Source organism: Bos javanicus, chromosome 2 (genome assembly GCF_032452875.1).
Source record: "Bos javanicus breed banteng chromosome 2, ARS-OSU_banteng_1.0, whole genome shotgun sequence".
In the NCBI taxonomy this organism is placed as follows: Eukaryota; Metazoa; Chordata; class Mammalia; order Artiodactyla; family Bovidae; genus Bos; species Bos javanicus.
In genome coordinates this window covers 22,471,731-22,493,552 of record NC_083869.1, presented here as the reverse complement: position 1 = coordinate 22,493,552, position 21,822 = coordinate 22,471,731, and the positions used below count along the sequence as shown (strand labels likewise).

General features: G+C 36.9%; 2 protein-coding genes across 2 annotated transcripts in view; one reads left to right on the top strand and one right to left on the bottom strand.

Annotated features, from left to right (window-relative positions):
- The window catches only part of SCRN3 (secernin 3), an 85,271-nt gene that overhangs the window by 8,288 nt on the left and 55,161 nt on the right, over positions 1–21,822 (top strand). The gene's annotated exons all lie outside the window — the stretch shown is intronic.
- Positions 1–21,822, bottom strand: part of CIR1 (corepressor interacting with RBPJ, CIR1) — a 42,020-nt gene that overhangs the window by 1,907 nt on the left and 18,291 nt on the right. The window contains 2 exon segments of the mRNA XM_061397734.1: positions 526–611; positions 2,007–2,113. Of these exon segments, the coding sequence (XP_061253718.1) occupies positions 526–611; positions 2,007–2,113 (193 nt within the window).

Genomic DNA, 21,822 nt, shown 5'->3' with positions numbered 1-21,822 from the left:
CTGAAATAAAAATGTCCTCACTGGATTCTGTCCAGCCATCCTCAAAACTCCACATATTGAAACAACATGAGCTCCCTCTATTGGACTCACCAGACATTTCTTGGATTCTTTAATCCATAGGTAGTCTGTTTAACGTGATTCATACTTACTTTAAATTTTAGCATTTTCAGCATTCCTCATAAAACTGAGAGTAATACATGGCTCACAAAATCTTCTAAGAACAAACTGTATATAAAGATATACAAATCTACTATGAAAAGTAAAACCTACAAATAAATCTATTTCCAAACTAAATTTTCTGAAAAGTGCAGTGACTTTGTGGTATAAGCTGAGTACATAATCTTACATTCATTTTCATATTCCTGAAAGACAAAACTATATTACTGTAGCTGAAGAATAAATCAATACATCAACGTGATACATGGTTTAAGTACCTTAAACTTAGGATCAGAGATGAATATGACCCTAAAATGAAACATAAGAAAAAATGTAGTTGAATTAATTAAACAGACACTTTTTAATCACCTGAGGAGTTTCTGTTTTTGTTTGGTTGTTAGTGACTTTAAAAATTCAACTTCTGGATCTTCTTCACCCTCGCTTGCAACATATTCCTAAATCAACAAAAACATCATTAAATTGCTAGATTAGAAAACAAGTTAGTTGTCAGAAAACATTTACAAATAAGTTTTATATTAGGGACATACTGTTGATGAGTATGACATTTTGGATTGGAAAGTGGAATTCAAAAATTTTTGTAGTCTACCTGCCAAGGAGGATCATAATGCCCTAAGAGATTAAGATGACTGCTTTATCAGGAGAGGACGATACAGAAACATAGATAAAATGTTTAAAGCATGGCTTCTACTCTCCCTCGTTTTTATTTTTTTTAACCTTTCTGCACTTTTATTTTTTAAAAATTTATTTATTTTTAATTGGAGGATAAATGGCTTTACAATTCTCTCTTAAGTTTGAATTTAAACACTTGTGGGTTTAAATATTTTCTTTTTAATTTAATGAAACATAAAACCCACAAAGGTCGCGAACTTTACAGGAAGGTCAAAACACTCAACACTTTTTGCCTTTGTAATTTCAACAGTACATTATTAAATATATTAAACAGTACATATACATAATAAATGGGCTTCTCTGGTGGCTCAGAGCTCTCTGGTATTCTCAGGTAAAGAATCTGCCTGTAATGCGGAAGACCCGGGTTTGATCACTGTGTGGGGAAGATCTCCTGCAGAGGGGAACAGCAACCCACTCCAGTATTTTTGCCTGGAGGATCCCATTGACAGAGGAGACTGGAGGGCTACAGTTCATGGGCTTGCAAAGATTAGGACACGACTGCGACTAACACTTCACTTCACTTTATACATAGCAGATAGGTTACACGTACAATCCCTAGCAATGTTTGAGATGGAATGTGACTCTCTCAGAGCAGCACAAGTTTATGCCAGTGGGAGTCTGGGTTTTAGTCTCAGCTCTGTCTCTAAATAGCCCCATGATCTTAGGGAAATCAGTTAACTTCTGTGGGCTCCAGTTTCCTCATTAAATGAAATAAATGGTTTATATTAGAACATCTACAACCCTTTAAACTCAACCATTTCTGGATCTATGTACAGTTTAATCGAGTAACTGTTTAAAATATTTTCCATTATTTTGAAGGGTTTGCTTTTATACACTTCTCATTGGTTCTGTTTAACGTCACTTCAGGGTAAGTTAGCAGGAAGGAAAAAGTTAACAACCTTATCACCAGATCAGTTAGGTATTTTATCCACAAAAACCCAGAGAAGCAGTTTCGTTTATTAAAATATAGGTTTAAAAACAATTTCTCATTTAGGTTAAAATAATAAAGAAGCAAAATCAAGATGTATTTTAGGCATTTTGTTTGCTCTATCTTGCCTTCCTATGGATATATGCATATTGGAAAACATTAAGTAGCAATTCACAAGCAATCACATTTAGATTTATAGACATTTTCAGCTTACTGATAAAAAGATCATTACCTGTGATGGATCATTTGCGGTCAAGTTTCTCCCCAGTACATTTCGTTTCAGCGCAAACCCACTGTTTCTCATCTCCGCTATTAGCTCCGAGGGGTGCATCGATGGCCCTGTTCACAAAAATCACAGTTTGAATGTATCATTTATATCTCTCTACCTTTTTCGGACTCCACAGTAGGAATGCAGTTGAAGCTTTGTTAAATAAAATCACAGCTAAATCAACTCAATAATCTTCTGCTGAGCAAATAATCAGATATGATTTTCTAAAACAGCAGTCTGGAGATTCAGAATAGAAAATAATTGCATTTTTCTTTACGTGCTAGGGGACTCTCTTCTTATGTAACTTTGTCATATTGAAAAAGATACACTTAAATGTTATCTTCTTGGTAGTTTTTAGTATAAAATCAAAGCAAAATGATAAAAAGACTGCAACTAAATTTTTAATAGTTATTCTCTCAGTAAGAATTCAATTTAAAAAGAGATACTTTTAAAGGTACATGAGCAATTTATTATTCTAGTTCCCAATTAAAAAATCCTAACCCTTATTTATCAAATACCAATACTGAATACATTGTCATGTGGTTGCTAACTCACACATACACATACACACACACACACACACACACACACACACACACATGCTATCAGTAACCATCGAGTACTTTAGTTATAATCTTGCACATATACATACCCAGAGTTTGAAGCTTCTAGTCATTAGTTTGGGGTTGGTGACAAGCAGTTTTAGGCTGGTTATATGTGTGTATGTGTTATATTTTTTACAAGCTGTTGTTTGCACTTTAGCAAAATCCCCAAACTTTTTGAAAAGTGAGCTTGTTCTGGTAACATAATATGCTCTAAAGACAAATAATATAGGCTAAACACAGATATAATTAACAATAAAAAAATTTTAAACATCTATACTCTTCCCTCAAACATTATTTATGTAAGATAAGAGAGGCTCTTTCCTCCTTTTGCATATTCCAGTTTCACTTTGTTTTCCCTGCCAGAAGCAAATCATGACATTTCATGGAAGGTTTTAAGTTTCTGGCCTAAATCATTACATTGGCTCCAATGAACTACACTGGGCAATGTATCTGGAATACAGGGAAGAATAGGACAGTTCCTGCCAACAAGGAATTCATATGGGAAGTTGGGAGGATGGAGAAACAGTCAGAAACTGATATTCTAGTTTGCTGATTGAATATGTCATCTAATTTCTTTATTCTTTTAACTGCTCTACTGGTCTTTTAACTATTGATACTTATTTGCACACTCACTTACCTGTTACCATAAAAAACAAAAGGAAACAGGCAATACAATTTAAATCTGTTCTCTTGTCCGTAGCATCTTTGGTAAAAAGTTTGGTCAGATAAGTTCAGGTGTACGTCAATAACTCTTATTGGACTCTGGGCTTTACCATTCTATTCATATTAGCAAAAACAACTGAAAGTTGCCTATAGGTATTAGGGAGATAATTAGAAAAACTGCCTATTATTGGAGTATGGGAAGTATTAATAATGTGATGCTTTTATTTATTGGAGGAAAAAGCCTTATTTATTGAAAACAAAAACATCATAAAGCAGTGCCTTTGACTGATATATTTCATTTTGAAACAACATGATATATTTTTTTTTATACAATTAGTTCCTGTGGATTACTTTAATGACTTTGAGAAAAATTATTCAATTTGGCTGATAACATTGATAATAAGATGTTATGTAAAAAACTGAATTTTAAATATTAGTATGGACTGCCTCTAAATGGCACTGAAGTGCTAATACAATAGTTTTAAATTAATTATAGAGTGTTCACTTTGGTGCCTTCTCAAATTTCACATGTAGAAACATAATTTTACAAAGTAGAAAATGTCTTTCCTGAAGTGTCAAAACTACACTTCTTTGTCAACAACGTTTTAGATGTTAAATGAATTCAGAAAGCAAACATGTTAAGAATTAGGATAAAAAGCACTCCAGTGAAGGGCTAAAGAGCTTTGGCCATTATGATGAGAGGATACTGATTTCATCAAAAGATGGGTAATTTTAATAAAATATATTAGAAAACATGCTTAAAATTTTTTCATTACAGTACTTCCAACCACTTCAAGAAAATGATCTCTTTTTCCCCAGGCTGACAGAGATTATACAGACTATGAAACAAACATTACTCTTCCATCACTTATATTTCTCCAAAATCTTAACTGAGATTTTATAGTACATATGCTCAGCGCATACTTCTACACTGTAAGACTCTAAATACAGTGATTAGTGAAGAATCTAACAAACAGTACTCAATAAATAAAATAACTATTTTTTTGTCAGTAGCTATAACCATTTAGGATTATTATATATATATATATTTTTTTTTTTAACAAAAAATGCTCTTGATAGTAACATTTTTCAAAATCCAGACTTATTCACTTCATTTGGTACTTAAACTTCCTCCTTCTATCATCACAAGTTCTAGGTTTAAAAGATGTGACATATCAAGTTTAACTAAGATATATTTAGCAAGATATCTTTATACTTTCATGTTATTGTGATAGTGGCTAGGTAGAGTTAAACTGACAGCCATGACTCCAGCTGAGAGCTCAAAATTTAATATAATAGATTATACAGATATGTTTAAAAGACAGATTTTGCAAATATGTTCAAATGCAAAATGATTACTTTTTTTGGATACCTTAATAATTTAAATTACACATGTAGCTGGGCTTGAGGAATGTTTGGTTTGCTCTTAAATTTGCCATGGCAGAATGATTCTAGAGAACTCAGAAAAAAGGGCTTCTGCTGCTGCTGCTAAGTCGCTTCAGTCGTGTCTGACTCTGTGTGACCCCATAGACGGCAGCCCACCAGACTCCTCTGTCCCTGGGATTCTCCAGGCAAGAACTGTGGAGCGGGTTGCCATTTCCTTCTCCAATACATGGGTGCACGCTAAGTCGCTTCAGTCGTGTCCGACTCTGTGTGACCCCATAGACAGCAGCCCACCAGGCTCCTCTGTCCACAAGATTCTTTAGGCAAGAATACTGGAGCGGGTTGTCATTTCCTTCTCCAAGAAAAAAGGGCGTTTGTTTTAAAACGTAGATTTGTAAGGTCCTTTCTAGATCACTTCAGCCAGGTTGGGTTAAGCCTCCATAGCCTGAAAACCAGTATTCCAAATTAGAAAAGCAGGTTCACGGAAGAAACTGTTTTCAGCATTCATTGATTTTGCAAACTTGCTTTGCTATGATATGTGGGTAAATATCAAAATACTGATTGTGACTATAGTTTGCAGTTCTATGTCCTGATTAGACCCAGACTTTATTCTACTAGAAAAATACCATGAAGTCAATGTCACAGAAAAAAATTCTCCGAAGGCAAATTACATTGTACTAAAATCATGTTTGGGAAGGGTTTAATTTGTTCATTAAGAGCATTCATTTTTATAGAACTAAGTAAAAGCAACAGAAGGTAAAAAATCTTCTGTAGTAAAATAGGTATTTTATCAGAGAATAATATAGGAATCAAAACCGCTGGCTGTGAGAAAGGCCCTGTTGCTGACTTCACAGAGGACAGAAGTCCAGGTGAATGCCACACACTGCACAGGAGGGAGACTAATGCTAAAGGCAGAGACACTTCCTGTGTTTCACTGTTAACCCAGGTCCATCTGCTTTTCCTAAGACAGAGGTATCTGCCTTTCAAAATTCATCACTCCTCTCAAACAAAGCATTACCTTCTACTATTTTACGGCATCCAGTGGGAGAAGAGAGGACACTGAGTTCTGAGTTCTAGGTTAAGAATAGCTGTATTAGAAATACTTTGCCCTCCTTCCCCCAAATACACTAATTTAATTTATAGGATGCTACTGTTTACTGGCACAGTGAACAACACAAACTGTTTGCTGGGATTAAAATGCTATTCCTAGAGTGAATATAATTTTGTTTGCAATGACAAGGGTGATCAATTTTTTTCCTTCTTGTTCTGTGTGTGTATTTTAACTTTATATAATGAAAAAATCTCAAACTTAGAATAATGTAAAGAGCTCTATATATTCATCACACAGCTTCAACAATTATCAATATTTTACCATTCTTGTTCTATTTACTACCTCCAAAGTATTTTTGTTTCTTTTTTGATAGTGTATTTTCTCCCTCTCCTTCTCTCTTTTTGAGGTATAAATGACCCATCTTAAATCTCTTTTAATCTAAAAAAAGTAGCCATTTTTCCTCCATATGCCCTCTTTATTGCTATTCATTTGTTCAGGAAACTGGGTCATTTTTCCTGCAGAATTTCCCCCATTCTGGGCAGTGATGTCATTTAATATGTTCTTTTGACCCTTGTATTTCCTGTAAATTAGCAGTTAGATCTAAAGGCTTATTATTAAATTATCTGGGTATTTTATAACACATACTTTAGGGGAATAATGGAAGGTTTTCTAAAGTTTGGATTCAGGAAGATGACACCTGAAAACAAACACATTTTTGCTAATGAACTAGACTAAGGAAAAAAGGCTGAGACTTCAACTTGGTATGTTCTTGGTTTCACCATGTTATTTACTGTGGTCATACTAACATGACATAAACCTTAAAAATGTATATGTTTGAAAATAAACCCCCAAACACATCACAAATAAATTATGATTCTTATTTCCATGTAAAGTACGACATTCACTTCTTTCTTTCTTGAAGTTAAATTGACTATATATTGTGAAAAATCCACACTCCCTGTCACTAAAAAGGACACTTAGAAACACTAGTTATGTAAGTGATCAAGAGGGAGAATTATCAAAATTACATTATACTTGTATTTGATTCCTAATATTATCTAACCTTTTTGCTTTAAAGAAAGCTTATAGAAAGTTATCTTAAAAAAAGACTGTAAAGGGGCACAGTAGGAGCATGCAGCACACGTCCCAGGGAAAAAGTGAACAAAGCTATTAATAAAGTGTGTGGGTGATTTTTATTTATATAGATGAGAATGTTTTATGTATGATTTTCTAAAGGTTATGCAAGAACCAATTGTACTGAATTGTAATAAAACTGCTCCATACTGGGAATTTTCCTGACACATTGCCAGTTCATCTTAGTGGAGGTTGGAAACAATAGGGTTTTTTACTGCCCTTATCCAAGTTCATCCTGAAGAAAGCTAATCTGATCTCTATTAAGACATACAATACAAAGGAAAAATTAAACATTTCATTTTTGTCTGTGTGTCTGGAAAATACACAAAAGCAAGGAAAGGTGAAACTGCTCCTACTGTATGCTAGTGAAAAACACTGTATTAAAAACAACTTTGCCTTACAGAATCAATAATGTTAAAGATATTTGAGTTTCATTTGATTATATCTTTACATTTTCAACTTAATTTACATGCAGATATTTCAGTGATGATACATCTATCACTAATATTATAATAAAGTGATAAAGATAATAAAGTGAATTCACAGTTCTAGAGAACAAAGAAAAATCACTTGTGATGAATATGAAGTATTAGAGGTCAGCACTAAGTTTTAAAGAAGTTATGAGAGTATGAACACTCTTGAAAAGAAATGCATCCATGAACTTCAAAAACATTATGTTGAGTCAAAGAAGCCAGACACAGAACACATACTGGATGATTCCATCTATATGAAGATCATGAACAGGTAAAAGTAACATGGGATTAGAAATTAGAGTGGTAGCTGTAGGTGGAAGAGGCCGACTGGAAAGGGGACTGAAGGGTATTTACTAGGTGACGACAACGCTCCATGCTCTAAATCTTGTTGGAGAAATTCATTACATGGATGCATACATTTGTCAAATTCAAACTAAATTTAAGACCAGCGAATTTTACTTAAAAATATATCCAGTCAGTCAACAGTGGAGCTTTCCTGCTGGCTCAGCAGTAAAGAAACTGCCTGCCAATACAGGAGACACCAGTTTGATCCCTGGGTGGGGAAAATCCCCTGGAGAAGAAAACAGCAACCCACTCCAGTATTCTTGCCTGTGAAATCCCATGGACAGAGGAGCCTGGCGGGCTACAGTCCATGGGGTTGCAAATAGTCGGACACGACTTAGTGACTAACAACCACGAACAACAGCATTCAACAGTAATTACTGAATGACTAAGTTACTATAGACTTTCACTACATTTCTAAACTAGGTCTCTCTAAAACTATGGAGAGACCCCTGCATAAGGAATTATAATTTTACATAGAAAGTGATTTTATAAATCAATATTAAGTATTACTGAGGGCTTATTATTTTATCTCACTAGGTACTTGAGAAATAAAGAATAGAGAACTTGGTTTTTGTTTTCAATCTTTTTGGGAAAGCTAGTTCATATAAAAGAATAGGAAATATATAAATTGTAAATTTGTGTTATACATTCAGAGAATAAGATGATAAATAAGATAATGTTTAGTATACTTAAAGCCTAACGATCAGTCACTAACTATTATTTACTAAGCATGTACATTGTGCAAAGCATTGGGAATATAATGATAAATGAGATACAGGACCTATTTCAGAAAAGCAATACTTTCTAGGAAAGAATTAGAAAGTGAGTTTGACTTTCAAACTCCTAATATAAGGTTTAGGAAAAGGTAAAACATAGGCATTTTAAATAAGTGGAACGTGATTAAGATTCATGTTTGGGTAGAATTATTTCTAGGTAGGTAGACTACCTAGATCAGGTAGACTACATATCATTCATTCTCCTTTTCCCGGGTAATCACTAATTTCCTTTACTTGACGTTGGCAGACCTTGAGTAGATGGAATGATATTAACAGGAAGAGTCATGTAAGAGAGTTATGACTGCGATCTGAGAATCATTAACACCCCTTTGAGATTATGGGAGGTGTAGCCTCCACTAGCCTCATACATGCCTTTTAACACAGAGCCAAACCATTTACTGAGAGAACAGGATTGCAATTAATTTGTTAATATCAATGGAATTTTAAGGCACAGCCACTCTAACAACAAATTTAATCACTGAATTATACCAGTGCTTATGGACAGTTCAAAATTACTCACTGGTCAAGTGCATCAATCTGACCTTTTAAATACTAGGAACTGACAAGTTTTACTGGTTACCCTTTGGTAACCATATAGTTTTGTTTCCTATGTCTGTGAGTCTATTTCTGTTTTGTAAATAAGTTCATACTATTTTTTTAGATTTCACATACAAATGATATCATATTTGTCTCCCTGTCTGCTTACTTCCCTTAGTATAATCTCTATGTCCATCCATATGCTGCAAAGAGCATTATTTTATTCTTTTTTATGGCTGAATAATGACCAACAAGGGCTTAATTTTCAAAATATACAAAGAGTTCACACAACTCAATAACAAAAAAACCACACAACTACATATTAAAGAAGAGAAGAAATGGTGTCTAACCTTCCTTCTTTATTTTGAGGTCAATCCTTTATTTATTAGTTTCAGTATCTGCCTACTTGAGGAACTTTAAAGAGATTCTGGTAATACTTTTTCTGCAGTAGAATTATGTTGAAGGATTTAAGAAAAAGTTCTGCCATCAGATGTAATGCTGTCTCAGTGGCTACGCTGGGAGGATTCAACTTCTTCAAAGCATTACACAGAAGAACTCAGTAACAGATACAGTGGGATAGGCCAGACAGTCAACTGAGTTTATCATCTTTTTAAAGAAAATCACTCCAGCATGCTCCTAGGTGTCTTTCTAGTACAAGCTTATGATCAGACAATTATTTTGTTAAATTTCCCAAACATGTTCTCAAGCAACAAAACTTCCTCCCACATGAAAGACTGATGGAAAGATGGAGGAGCAGCATGTGGGAGCTCTGTTGCAGACAACTGCTATCAGTGCTACAGCTTAGTGTAACTTTCTTCAAGAAAAACTCAATCAAATCTTAGGGGAAATAAGGCAAGGAAAAGAGTACTGACATGCAAACAAATGTTTGCAACAAGTATAAAATAATACCTCAATTTAAGCTACTTATTAATTTTCATATTGTTTAAACACACTAAAAGCTTTGGCATAAACAAGAATGGATAGAGACACTTGAAACATTAAGTATCAAACATCATTTTGGCTGTTAGAGATATGGCGGGAACTCTTATTTAGGCATTAATACAGAGAAAGAAATTTTGTATATGTCAAGAATATCCAGTGGCACCATTCTGAACTTAAAATTTACTTTTATTAGAAATGTGAAACTTACCATGGTATCATATAGTCTTAAATTACAGCTAAGTTTAAAAAAATGGCAAAATAACTTTAAATATATGGCAACTCAGACTTAAAAGCAATACAGAGATCAATTTATCTGGATCAGAAACCAACAGCCAACAACTGGTAGATATACCTAGACGATAACCAAGTACTGCCAGAGACTGGGCAAGGACTAGCTGAAGAGATGAAAATTCCTGGGGCCCAACCTTAAAGGGGCCCTGACACTTTTGTGAGTTCTACTTCCAGAAACCCCATCAAGTTCTCACTGTCAACAGCAAAGAACAATCCCCTTGTACTTCCCTTCCAATAGTGGGAAGGGAGAAGTAACTATATTGAAATATGCCCAGAGCATTTTGTTGCCTTGAACAAGTACTTAACCTCAAAGGAAGCTATGGCTCAGTGGTAAAGAATCCACCTACCAATGCAGGAGATGAGGGTTAGAGTCTTGGATTGGGAAGATTCCCTGGAGAAGGAAATGGCAACCCACTCCAGTATTCTTGCCTGGAAAACCCATGGACAGAGGAGCCTAGTGGGCTACCATCCACGGGGTTGCAAAGAGTTGAACACGACTTACTGACCAAGCAACAACCACAATAACCTACGTGAGGGAAGAAAGAAGCTGTATGAAGTGAAGGGAAAAAAGCTGAGAAACACTTGTGAAGGTTACAGCCCAGGGGCAGAGGCTTTCTAAAAGAGTGAAACTTAGTCACAGAATTATATGACAGAATGTTTCCCCTTCCTTCCCTCATATCTTACCACTGCATCAGCAGGGTTCCTGTAAAATATCAGATTACAACTGAAGCCAGGCTCAGCCTCTATTAACAGAATCTGTAGGAAAACCCAAAGATAAAAGAGGAGACAAAAGGACACCAGAGGAAACTTATCCTTTAAAATTTACAGCTACAACAAAGAGTAAGAAGAATCTAACTCCTAGCCAGACAAACATAAAACCTCACTCTAAAGGCCTATTTACCTTGGTTCTGTCTACCTGATACAGTATGTCTGGCGTTCAACCAAAAATTATAAGTTTGCTAGGAGGCAAAAACCATAGTCTGGAGAGACAAAGCAAGCATCAGAATCAAACTCAGCTATAATGAAGATTCTGGAATTATCAGATTGGGAATCTAAAATAACAAGATTCATATGCTAAGGGCTCTAACAGCAAAAGTGGACAACATGCAAAACAGATGGGTAATGTGAGCAGAGAGATGGAAACTCTGAGAAATAATCTAATGGATATGATAGGGAAAAAAAACACTAACAGAAATAAAGAATGCCTTTGATGAGCTCATCAGCAGACTAGGTGTAACTGAGGAAAGAATCAAGAAGCTTTTAAGATAGGTCAACAGAAGCTTCTCAAACTGAACAGAAAATTTTTTAAAACATGGGCCTCACGTGAGGGAGTCAGAATATCCAAAAACTGTAGGACAATTACAAAAGGTGTAACATATGTACAATAGGAATACCAGAAAGAGATAAAAGAATGGGAAAAAAAACCTGCAATAATAATGGCCGAGATTTTTCAACACTAATGATAGATTCCAAAACACAAATCCAGGAAGTTCAGAGAACACCAAGCAGTACAAAATACAAAACAATCCATACCCAGGTATATGATATTCAAACTGCAGGAAATAAAAGATGCAGAGAAAGATGAAAGATGTCAGAGGGGGAAAAAAACTTAAGAGAGGAACAAGGATAAGAATCCTATGAGACTTCTCTTAGGAAACCATTCAAGTAAGGAGAGTAGGCTGAACTATATAAAGGTTGAAAGGAAAAACCCACTAGTATAGAAATTATCCAGTACCCAGTAAATTATCCTTCAAAAGAAGAAATACAAGATAAATATTTTATTCTTCTTATTCTTAACTGATCTAACAGATAACACCTTATTCAAAATGATAACTGCAATAATACATTGGATGCATTATATTAATAACTATGGATAAATGAAATGTATGCAGCAATGTTGCAAGAGATAGGAGGAAGGAACTGGTAAACCCAATTGGTTTACTCTGTTATAAGACACTGGTACTATGTGTGAAGTGGTATAGAGTTATTTGTAAGTGGACTTAGGTTAGTTCTAAATGTATACTGGAAATTCTAGGATGGCAACTTAAAAAGTAAGCATAAATGATATGCTACGAGAGGACAGAAAATGGAATCACATAAAATACTCAATTAAAACCAGAGAAAGCAAAGAATGGAAGACAAAAACAAAGAACAAGGGAAACAAATAGAAAACAATTATAAATATGGTAGATCTTAATCCGGAGAAGGCAATGGCAACCCACTCCAGTCCTCTTGCCTGGAAAATCCCATGGACGGAGGAGCCTGGTGGGCTGCAGTCCATGGGGTTGTGAAGAGTCGGACACGACTGAGCGACTTCACTTTCACTTTTCACTTTCATGCATTGGAGAAGGAAATGGCAACCCACTCCAGTGTTCTTACCTGGAGAATCCCAGGGACAGGAGCCAGGTGGGCTGCTGTCTATGGGGTCGCACAGAGTCGGACACAACTGACGCGACTTAGCAGCAGCAGCAGCAGATCTTAATCCAATTGTATCCATAATAGATTTAAAAAACATCCAACTATATGTTGCCTACAAGAAACCCAGTTTAGGGTGTCTTAAAAAGTGGGGTCTACTCCTGCCTCAGTTTACTGTGCTGTTTCCCTAGTTGGCTCTCAACCCTCCATCAGATTGTATTGCTCTTAAATCGCTAACCCCCACCTCTTTGCAATCCCTCTTTCTTGGTCAATAATCTCAACTCCTACATCACAAGGAAGCTGTGAGAAAAAAATCCTCCACCCTTTCTTGCCTTCCTTCATCTGCAGACCTATCCACGCCTCCTGTTGGTTCCCCCTCCAGGCACTTGGCCCCTTCCAGTGAGGGAGTCATGGCTCTTGACTCCATCATCTGTCAGTCCTTCTGTGAGACCACTTGACCAAATTTAGTGCACATGTGGAATGTTTTACAGAATTTAAAGCATCTTTTAAAATTGGATTTTATCCTTAATTGCTTATTGTTCCACTTAAGATTAAAATAAACAAATAATAAATAAAATAAAGTAATAAAGCATTACATCAGCAGTATGATTTAGTACTTGCCGAAGGTATCTTTTGATCTCTTGGTTTTATTAAAATTGATTTATTAATTGCTAGACAATTATTTGCATGAAATCTCACATTGATCTCAACAAAAGATCAGAATTAAAACTCTTAGGTAGATACAAAAACTATATAGATTGTTTTCATTTTTGTTTCTGTAATGTTTATGATACCTTTTAACTTTTAGTTTTGACTGCCTTGATTATGTGACTTTTCAATAAAAATTTTCAGTCTTAAAAAAAAAAAAAAGAAACCCAGTTTAAAGACACTGAGGGAAAAAAAAAGATTAAAAGTAAAGATATAGAGAAAGATATACCATGCTAACACTAATAAAATAAAGCTGGAGTATCACTTTATTTTCAGATAAAGCATATTTCAGACCAAGGAATATACTTTCAGACCAATCCTTTATGAAAGATAAACAGAGACAATTACATAATGAAAATAGGGCACATTAACACATAACAATCCCAAATGTGTATGCACCTAGTAAGACAGTATTAAAATATGTGAGGCCAAAACTGATATAAATGTTTTCAGAAATAGATAAATCCCCTATCATAGTTGGAGTGAACTTCAGGACTCCTCTATCAGAAACTGACAGATTTACCAGGCAAAAAATCAGCAGGACGTAGTTGAACAGCACCATTCCCATCAATTGGATCTAGTTGTTATTTATTGAGCACTTCATCCAATCAAAGCAGAATATACATTCTTCTCAAGCTCATATGGAAAAGTTACCAAGACTACATTCTGAGCCTAAGATACACCTTCAGTTCAGTTCAGTTCAGTTGCTCAGTTGTATCTGACTCTTTGCGACCCCATCAATTGCAGCACACCAGGCCTCCCTGTCCATCACCAACTCCCGGAGTTCACTCAGTCTCAAGTCCATCGAGTCAGTGATGCCATCCAGCCATCTCATCCTCTGTCATCCCCTTCTCCTCCTGCCCTCAATCCCTCCCAGCATCAGAGTCTTTTCCAATGAGTCAACTCTTCGCATGAGGTGGCCGAAGTACTGGCCATCATTCCTTCTAAAGCATCATTCCTTCCAAAGAACACCCAGGACTGATCTCCTTTAGAATGGACTGGTTGGATCTCCTTGCAGTCCAATGGACTCTCAAGAGTCTTCTCCAACACCACAGTTCAAAAGCATCAATTCTTCCATGCTCAGCTTTCTTTATAGTCCAACTCTCACATCCATACATGACTATTGGAAAAACCATAGACTTGACTAGACAGACCTTTGTTGGCAAAGTAATGTCTCTGCTTTTTAATATGCTGTCTAGGTTGGTCATAACTTTCCTTCCAAGGAGTAAGCGTCTTTTAATTTCATGGCTCCAATCACCATCTGCAGTGATTTTGGAGCCCAAAAATAAAGTCTGACACTGTTTCCACTGTTTCCCCATCTATTTCCCATGAAGTGATGAGACCAGATGCCATGATCTTCATTTTCTGAATGTTGAGCTTTAAGCCAACTTTTTCACTCTCCACTTTCACTTTCATCAAGAGGCTTTTGAGTTCCTCTTCACTTTCTGCCATAAGGGTGGTGTCATCTGCATATCTGAGGTTATTGATATTTCTCCCTGCAATCTTGATTCCAGCTTGTGCTTCTTCCAGCCCAGCGTTTCTCATGATGTACTCTGCATGTAAGTTAAATAAGCAGGGTGACAATATATAGCCTTGACGTACTCCTTTTCCTATTTGGAACCAGTCTGTTGTTCCATGTCCAGTTCTAACTGTTGCTTCCTGACCTGCATACAGAATTCTCAAGAGGCAGATCAGGTGGTCTGGTATTCCCATCTCTTTCAGAATTTTCCACAGTTTATTGTGATCCACACAGTCAAAGGCTTTGGCATAGTCAATAAAGAAGAAATAGATCTTTTTCTGGAACTCTTTGCTTTTTCGATATCCAGCGGATGTTGGCAATTTGATCTCTGGTTCCTCTGCCTTTTCTAAAACCAGCTTGAACATCTGGAGGTTCACGGTTCACATATTGCTGAAGCCTGGCTTGGAGAATTTTGAGCATTACTTTACTAGCGTGTGAGATGAGTGCAACTGTGCGGTAGTTTAAGCATTCTCTGGCATTGCCTTTCTTTGGGATTGGAATGAAAACTGACCTTTTCCAGTCCTGTGGCCACTGCTGAGTTTTCCAAGTTTGCTGGCATATTGAGTGCAACACTTCGACAGCATCATCTTTCAGGATTTGAAATAGCTCAACTGGAATTCCATCACCTCCACTAGCTTTGTTCCTAAGGCCCACTTGACTTCACATTCCAGGATGTCTGGCTCTAGGTCAGTGATCACACCATCGTGATTATCTTGGTCGTGAAGATATTTTTTGTACAGTTCTTCTGTGTATTCTTGCCACCTCTTCTTAATATTTTCTGCTTCTATTAGGTTCATACCATTTCTGTCCTTTATCAAGCCCATCTTTGCATGAAATGTTCCCTTGGTATCTCTAATTTTCTTGAAGAGATCTCTAGTCTTTCCCATTCTGTTGCTTTCCTCTATTTCTTTGCATTGATCGCTGAAGAAGGTTTTCTTATCTCTTCTTGCTATTCCTTGGAACTCTGCATTCAGATGCTTATATCTTTTCTTTTCTTCTTTGCTTTTTGCTTCTCTTCTTTTCACAGCTATTTGTAAGGCCTCCCCAGACAGCCATTTTGCTTTTTGCATTTCTTTTCCATGGGGATGGTCTTGATCCCTGTCTCCTGTACAGTGTCATGAACCTCGGTCCATAGTTCATCAGGCACTCTATCAGATCTAGTCCCTTAAATCTATTTCTCACTTCCACTGTATAATCATAAGGGATTTGATTTAGGTCATACCTGAATGGTCTAGTGGTTTTCCCCACTTTCTTCAATTTAAATCTGAATTTGGCAATAAGGAGTTCATGATCTGAGCCACAGTCAGCTTCTGGTCTTGTTTTTGTTGACTGTATAGAGCTTCTCCATCTTTGGCTGCAAAGAATATAATCAATCTGATTTCGGTGTTGACCATCTGGTGATGTCCATGTGTAGAGTCTTCTCTTGTGTTGTTGGAAGAGGGTGTTTGCTATGACCAGTGCATTCTCTTGGCAAAACTCTATTAGCCTTTGCCCTGCTTCATTCCATATTCCAAGGACAAATTTGCCTGTTACTCCAGGTGTTTCTTGACTTTCTACTTTGCATTCCAGTTCTCTATAATGAAAAGGACATCTTTTTTGGGTGTTAGTTCTAAAAGGTCTTGTAGATCTTCACTGAACCGTTCAACTTTAGCTTCTTCAGCGTTACTGGTTGGGGCATAGACTTGGATTACTGTGATATTGAATGGTTTGCCTTGGAAATGAACAGAGATCATTCTGTTATTTTTGAGATTGCATCCAAGTACTGCATTTCAGACTCTTTTGTTGACTATGATGGCTACTCCATTTCTTCTAAGGGATTCCTGCCCACAGTAGTAGATATAATGGTCATCTGAGTTAAATTCACCCATTCCAGTCCATTTTAGTTCGCTGATTCCTAGAATGTCAACGTTCACTCTTGCCATCTCCTGTTTGACCACTTCCAGTTTGCCTTGATTCATGGACCTGACATTCCAGGTTCCTATGCAATATTGCTCTTTACAGCATTGGACCTTGCTTCTATCACCAGTCACATACACAACTGGGTATTGTTTTTGCTTTGGCTCTATCCCTTTATTCTTTCTGGAGTTATTTCTCCACTGATCTCCAGTAGCATATTGGGCACCTACTGACCTGGGGAATTCCTCTTTCAGTATCCTTCATTTTGCCTTTTCATACTGTTCATGGGGTTCTCAAGGCAAGAACCCCGAGGTCAGGGGCGGCGGCTGAGAGGAGCAACCCCACATCCAAGGAGCAGTGGCTGCGTGGGCGCAGGAGGGCCGAGAGGAGCTACTCCATGTTCAAGGTTAGGTGGGGTGGCCAGTGAGGAGACACTCCTCGTTCAAGGTAAGGAGCAGCGGCTGCGCTTTGCTGGAGCAGCCGTGAAGAGATACCCAACATCCAAGGTAAGAGAAACCCAAGTAAGGTGGTAAGTGTTGTGAGAGGGCATCAGAGGGCAGGCACACTGAAACCATAATCACAGAAAACTAGTCAATCTAACCACACAGACCACAGCCTGGTCTAACTCAATGAAACTAAGCCATGCCCTGTGGGGCTACCCAAGACAGACGGGTCATGGTGGAGAGGTCTGACAGACCGTGGTCCACTGGAGAAGGGAATGGCAAACCACTTCAGTATTCTTGCCTTGAGAACATACACCTTAACATTTATAAAAGAACGGAAATCATACAAAGAGTGCTCTGAGACCAAAATGGAATTAAACTAGAAACCAATATAAAATGAGCACCAGAAAATTGCAAAATATTTGGAGATTAAATAAACACACTTATAAATAACACACAGAAGAAATCTCAAGAGAAACTTAGTATTTTGAACTAAATGAAAATACAACTGCCATATAATAAAGAACTTGGGAGCCTCTGTCCCCAGTTTGTGGAAGGGAGCCTCTAAATATCGGGGATTTCCTGAGTGATAGAGTGTCATGGTGAGCCCCTAGAACGCTTATGCCAAGGAGGTGAGTCAGGATGGGGCCGGCCACAGGAGAAAGGCCAACCATGTGATTAGAGGGTTGGAGCTTTGAGCAATATGTCAGCCTGATCTCCAGGGGAAGGAAGAAGGACAAGAGATTGAGTTCAACCACATGGCCATTGATTCAGTGAACCATGCCTATGTAATTAAACCTGAATAAAAACTCTAGACGGCATGGATGAGCTTCCCTGGTTAACAGTGCTCTGTGCGTACTGGTGCACATCAACACGTAAGGAAGATGACACCCGAAGACTCTGTGCAGAGAGGACACAGGAAGCTATGTGACTAGGGTAGGCAGAAGCAAGGCAATTTTGTGTTAAAGTGTGAAATTTTTCTTTTCTACATATTGTGTGATTCCATTTATATGAAATTTCCAGAACAGGAAATTAAAAAAAAAAAAAAGCAGAAAGTAGACTAATGGTTGCCTAGGACTGGGGAAGACTGGGGATAGGAACTGAGGAATGTGGGGTTTCATTTTGAGGAAATGATAATGTTTTAAAATTAACCATCATAATGGACGGACAACTCTGTGAATATACAAATTCAAAGCCATTGAACTGTGTACTTCAAATGGGTGAACTGTATGGTGTGCAAATTATAACTCAATAAAGCTGTTAAAAAACATTTTTTAAAGAAATGAAAAGATAAGCCATAAACCTGGAGAAAATATTTGCAGAAGACACATCTGATAAAGGATTGATACCCGTTATATAAAGAATTCTTAAAAGTCAACAATAAGAAAATAACCCAGTTTTAAAAAACGGACCAAAGGCCTTAACAGATACCTCACCAAGAAGATACACAGATGGCAAATAAGCATATAAAAAGATGTGCTGAATAATACGTCACCAGGGAAGTGCAAACTAAAACAACAAGGTACCACTCGACACCAACCAGAACGACCAAAATCCCTAACACTGACAATGCCAAATGCTGATGAGGACGTGGTGCAACAAGAGCTCTCATTCATTGTTGGTGGGAATGCAAAATGGTGCCCTACTTTAGAAGACAGTTTGGGAGCTTCTTATAAAACTAAATATATTCTTACCACATGATCCAGCAATTATGTTCCTTCATGTTTACTTAAGCAAGCTGAAAACTATAACCAAATAAAAACCTGCATGTAGATGTTAATAGAGCAGCTTTATTTGAAACTGTCAAAACATGGGAGTAACCAAGATGTGCTTCAGCAGGTGAATGGATCAATAAACTGTGGTACATCCAGACAATGGGCTGTTACTCAGCACTATAAAGAAATGAGCTAATACGCCATGAAAAGACATGGAGGAACCTTAAATGCATATTACTAAGTTAAAGAAGGGCTTCCCAGGTGGTGCTAGTTGTAAAGAATCCACTTGCCAATGTAGGAGACATAAGAGACCTGGGTTTGATCCCTGGGTTGGGAAGATCCCCTGGAGAAGGAAATAGCAACCCACTCCAGTATTCTTCCCTGGAAGGAAAATCCCATGGATAGAGAAGCCTGGGGGACTACAGTTCAGTGTCGCAAAAAGTCAGACACAATTGAAGTGCCTTAACATACGCAAGTGAAAGAAGCCCATCTTAAAGGCTACATACAGTATGCTTCCAACAATATGACCTTCAGAAAAAGGTGAAATTATGGAGAGAGTAAAAGGATCAGTGGTTGTTAGGGATTAGAGAGGAGGGAGGGACGAATGCTCAGAGCACAAATGACTTTTTAGGACAGTGAAACTACTTTGTATGAGACTATACTGGTAGACGCTTACTCCTTGCAAGAAAAGTTATGACCAATCTAGATAGCATATTGAAAAGCAGAGACATTACTTTGCAACAAAGGTCCGTCTAGTCAAGGCTATGGTTTTTCCAGTAGTCATGTATGGATGGGAGAGTTGGACTGTGAAGAAGGCTGAGTGCCGAAGAATTGATGCTTTTGAACTGTGGTGTTGGGAGAAGACTCTTGAGAGTCACTTGGACTGCAAGGAGATCCAACCAGTCCATTCTAAAGGAGATCAGTCCTGGGTGTTCTTTGGAAGGAATGATGCCAAAGCTGAAATTCCAATACTTTGGCCACCTCAGGTGAAGAGTTGACTCATTGGAAAAGACGGATGCTGCAAGGGATTGGGGGCAGGAGGAGAAGGGGACAACAGAGGATGAGATGGCTGGATGGCATCACTGACTCAATGGATGTGAGTCTGAGTGAACTCCGGGAGATGGTGATGGACAGGGAGGCCTGGAGTGCTGCAATTCATGGGGTCGCAAAGAGTCAGACATGACTGAGCAGTCGACTGAACTGAACTGAACTGAACTGAATTGATACTGGTAGATACATGCCATCATACATTTGTCCAAACCCATGGAAGGCACAATAGCAAGAGTGAGACATATGGTAAACTATGGACTTTGGATAATGATGATGTGTCAATGTAGGTTCATCAGCTACAGCAAATGCCCACTCTGCTGGGGGATGTTGATAATAGGAGAGGTTATGTATCTGTGGGGGCAGGTGGGGGATGCTGATAATGGGAGAGGTTATGTATCTGTGGGGGCAGGTGGCATATGGGAACTGCTTTTCTCTCAATTTTGCTATGACCCTAAAACTGCTCTAAAAACTAAAGTCTATTAAGAAAAAACACAAACAAGACTGAAACAAAACAAACAAAAAGATTAAGTAAGAGACATACAGATATATGTGACCATTCACTCTATTAAAGCCAAAAAAATAAAACAGAAAAAAAAAAACCCACTTGCTTTGTTGAAAAGCACCAATGTGTATTAAAAAAAAATGCTAGTTTCAATTTACATTAAAAATATGAGTAAGTAACAGAAGGTAAGAGGCAAGGATAGGAATAAGGGCTACAGAGTATAAACAAAAGGCCAGTGAGCCAGGCATTTAGTTATGTTGTACTATAAAAATATTTTACAAATATTCAGTCACCATTGAAGCTTATAAGTTTTATATATAATTTTGATGTATCTGGAGTGTACAAAAACTTACAAAGTTAAGATGATCTTATCAGTAGAAAAGATATTCTAAACCAGCTTAGCCATGAGAAGCATTTTGATTGCCTAATTTAACTTTGTAAAGGAGAAGTAAATCTTATAGCTGGTCTCTGTAAACCTCACAGCTGGAATGTTCTAACAGCACCTTGCAGTTTCCAGTGATCAAAGTAAGTTACTTTATATACTAAACTAAGAATTTCATAATAGAAATAATGTAACACCAGGGGGTGCAGTTATCATGAAATAATTACACTCCTGGGAGATTACAGGCACAAGACTGTACCCCAGGGGTGTGATTATCCCATGATAACCACATCCACTGAAATTGCCTTATTGCAAAAATAATCTCTATTCACTGGTGAGACATTATTCAATAGGTGTTTTTTTTTAAATGAAAAGATTTTTTAGCTTGAATCAGCAAGTGGATTAGGAAATTGGCCAGTTTGTTTTTCATCACATTCAAATTCAGAATATAACATCATTATTTGCTTTCCTATTTGATACAGCAGAGTATTTTTTATTTTGTTTTTGAGAGACCCTTTAGGAGTTTCTATTAATGTTAGTTAAGTGGTACTGCTAAATTCAGGTCAAACTTTAAAAGGTATTAAGTGAACAATACCATTTTAAATAATTTATTTCTATGTATAAGTTTTAATTCCTCTAATATTCATTTAAAATTATAAATGTATAACCATTGTCAATATTTTAGTCTATCTCCTTCCAGGCATTTTTATTTTTCTAAAAGCATCTCTCTATATGTCTACTTAAAGATGTAAAGAGAAAAATGAATGGAATCCGTGTAGCTACCTTGTTTTATAATATGCTTTATTTGGCCAAATGTTATAAACAATATCTATTCATTAACAAATCTTCCTATCATTTTTAATGGTTGCATAGTATAGTATTCCCTTGTGACAATATCCCATAATTATTCACTTAACATTCTTTTATTAGATATTTAGGTTCTCTTACAC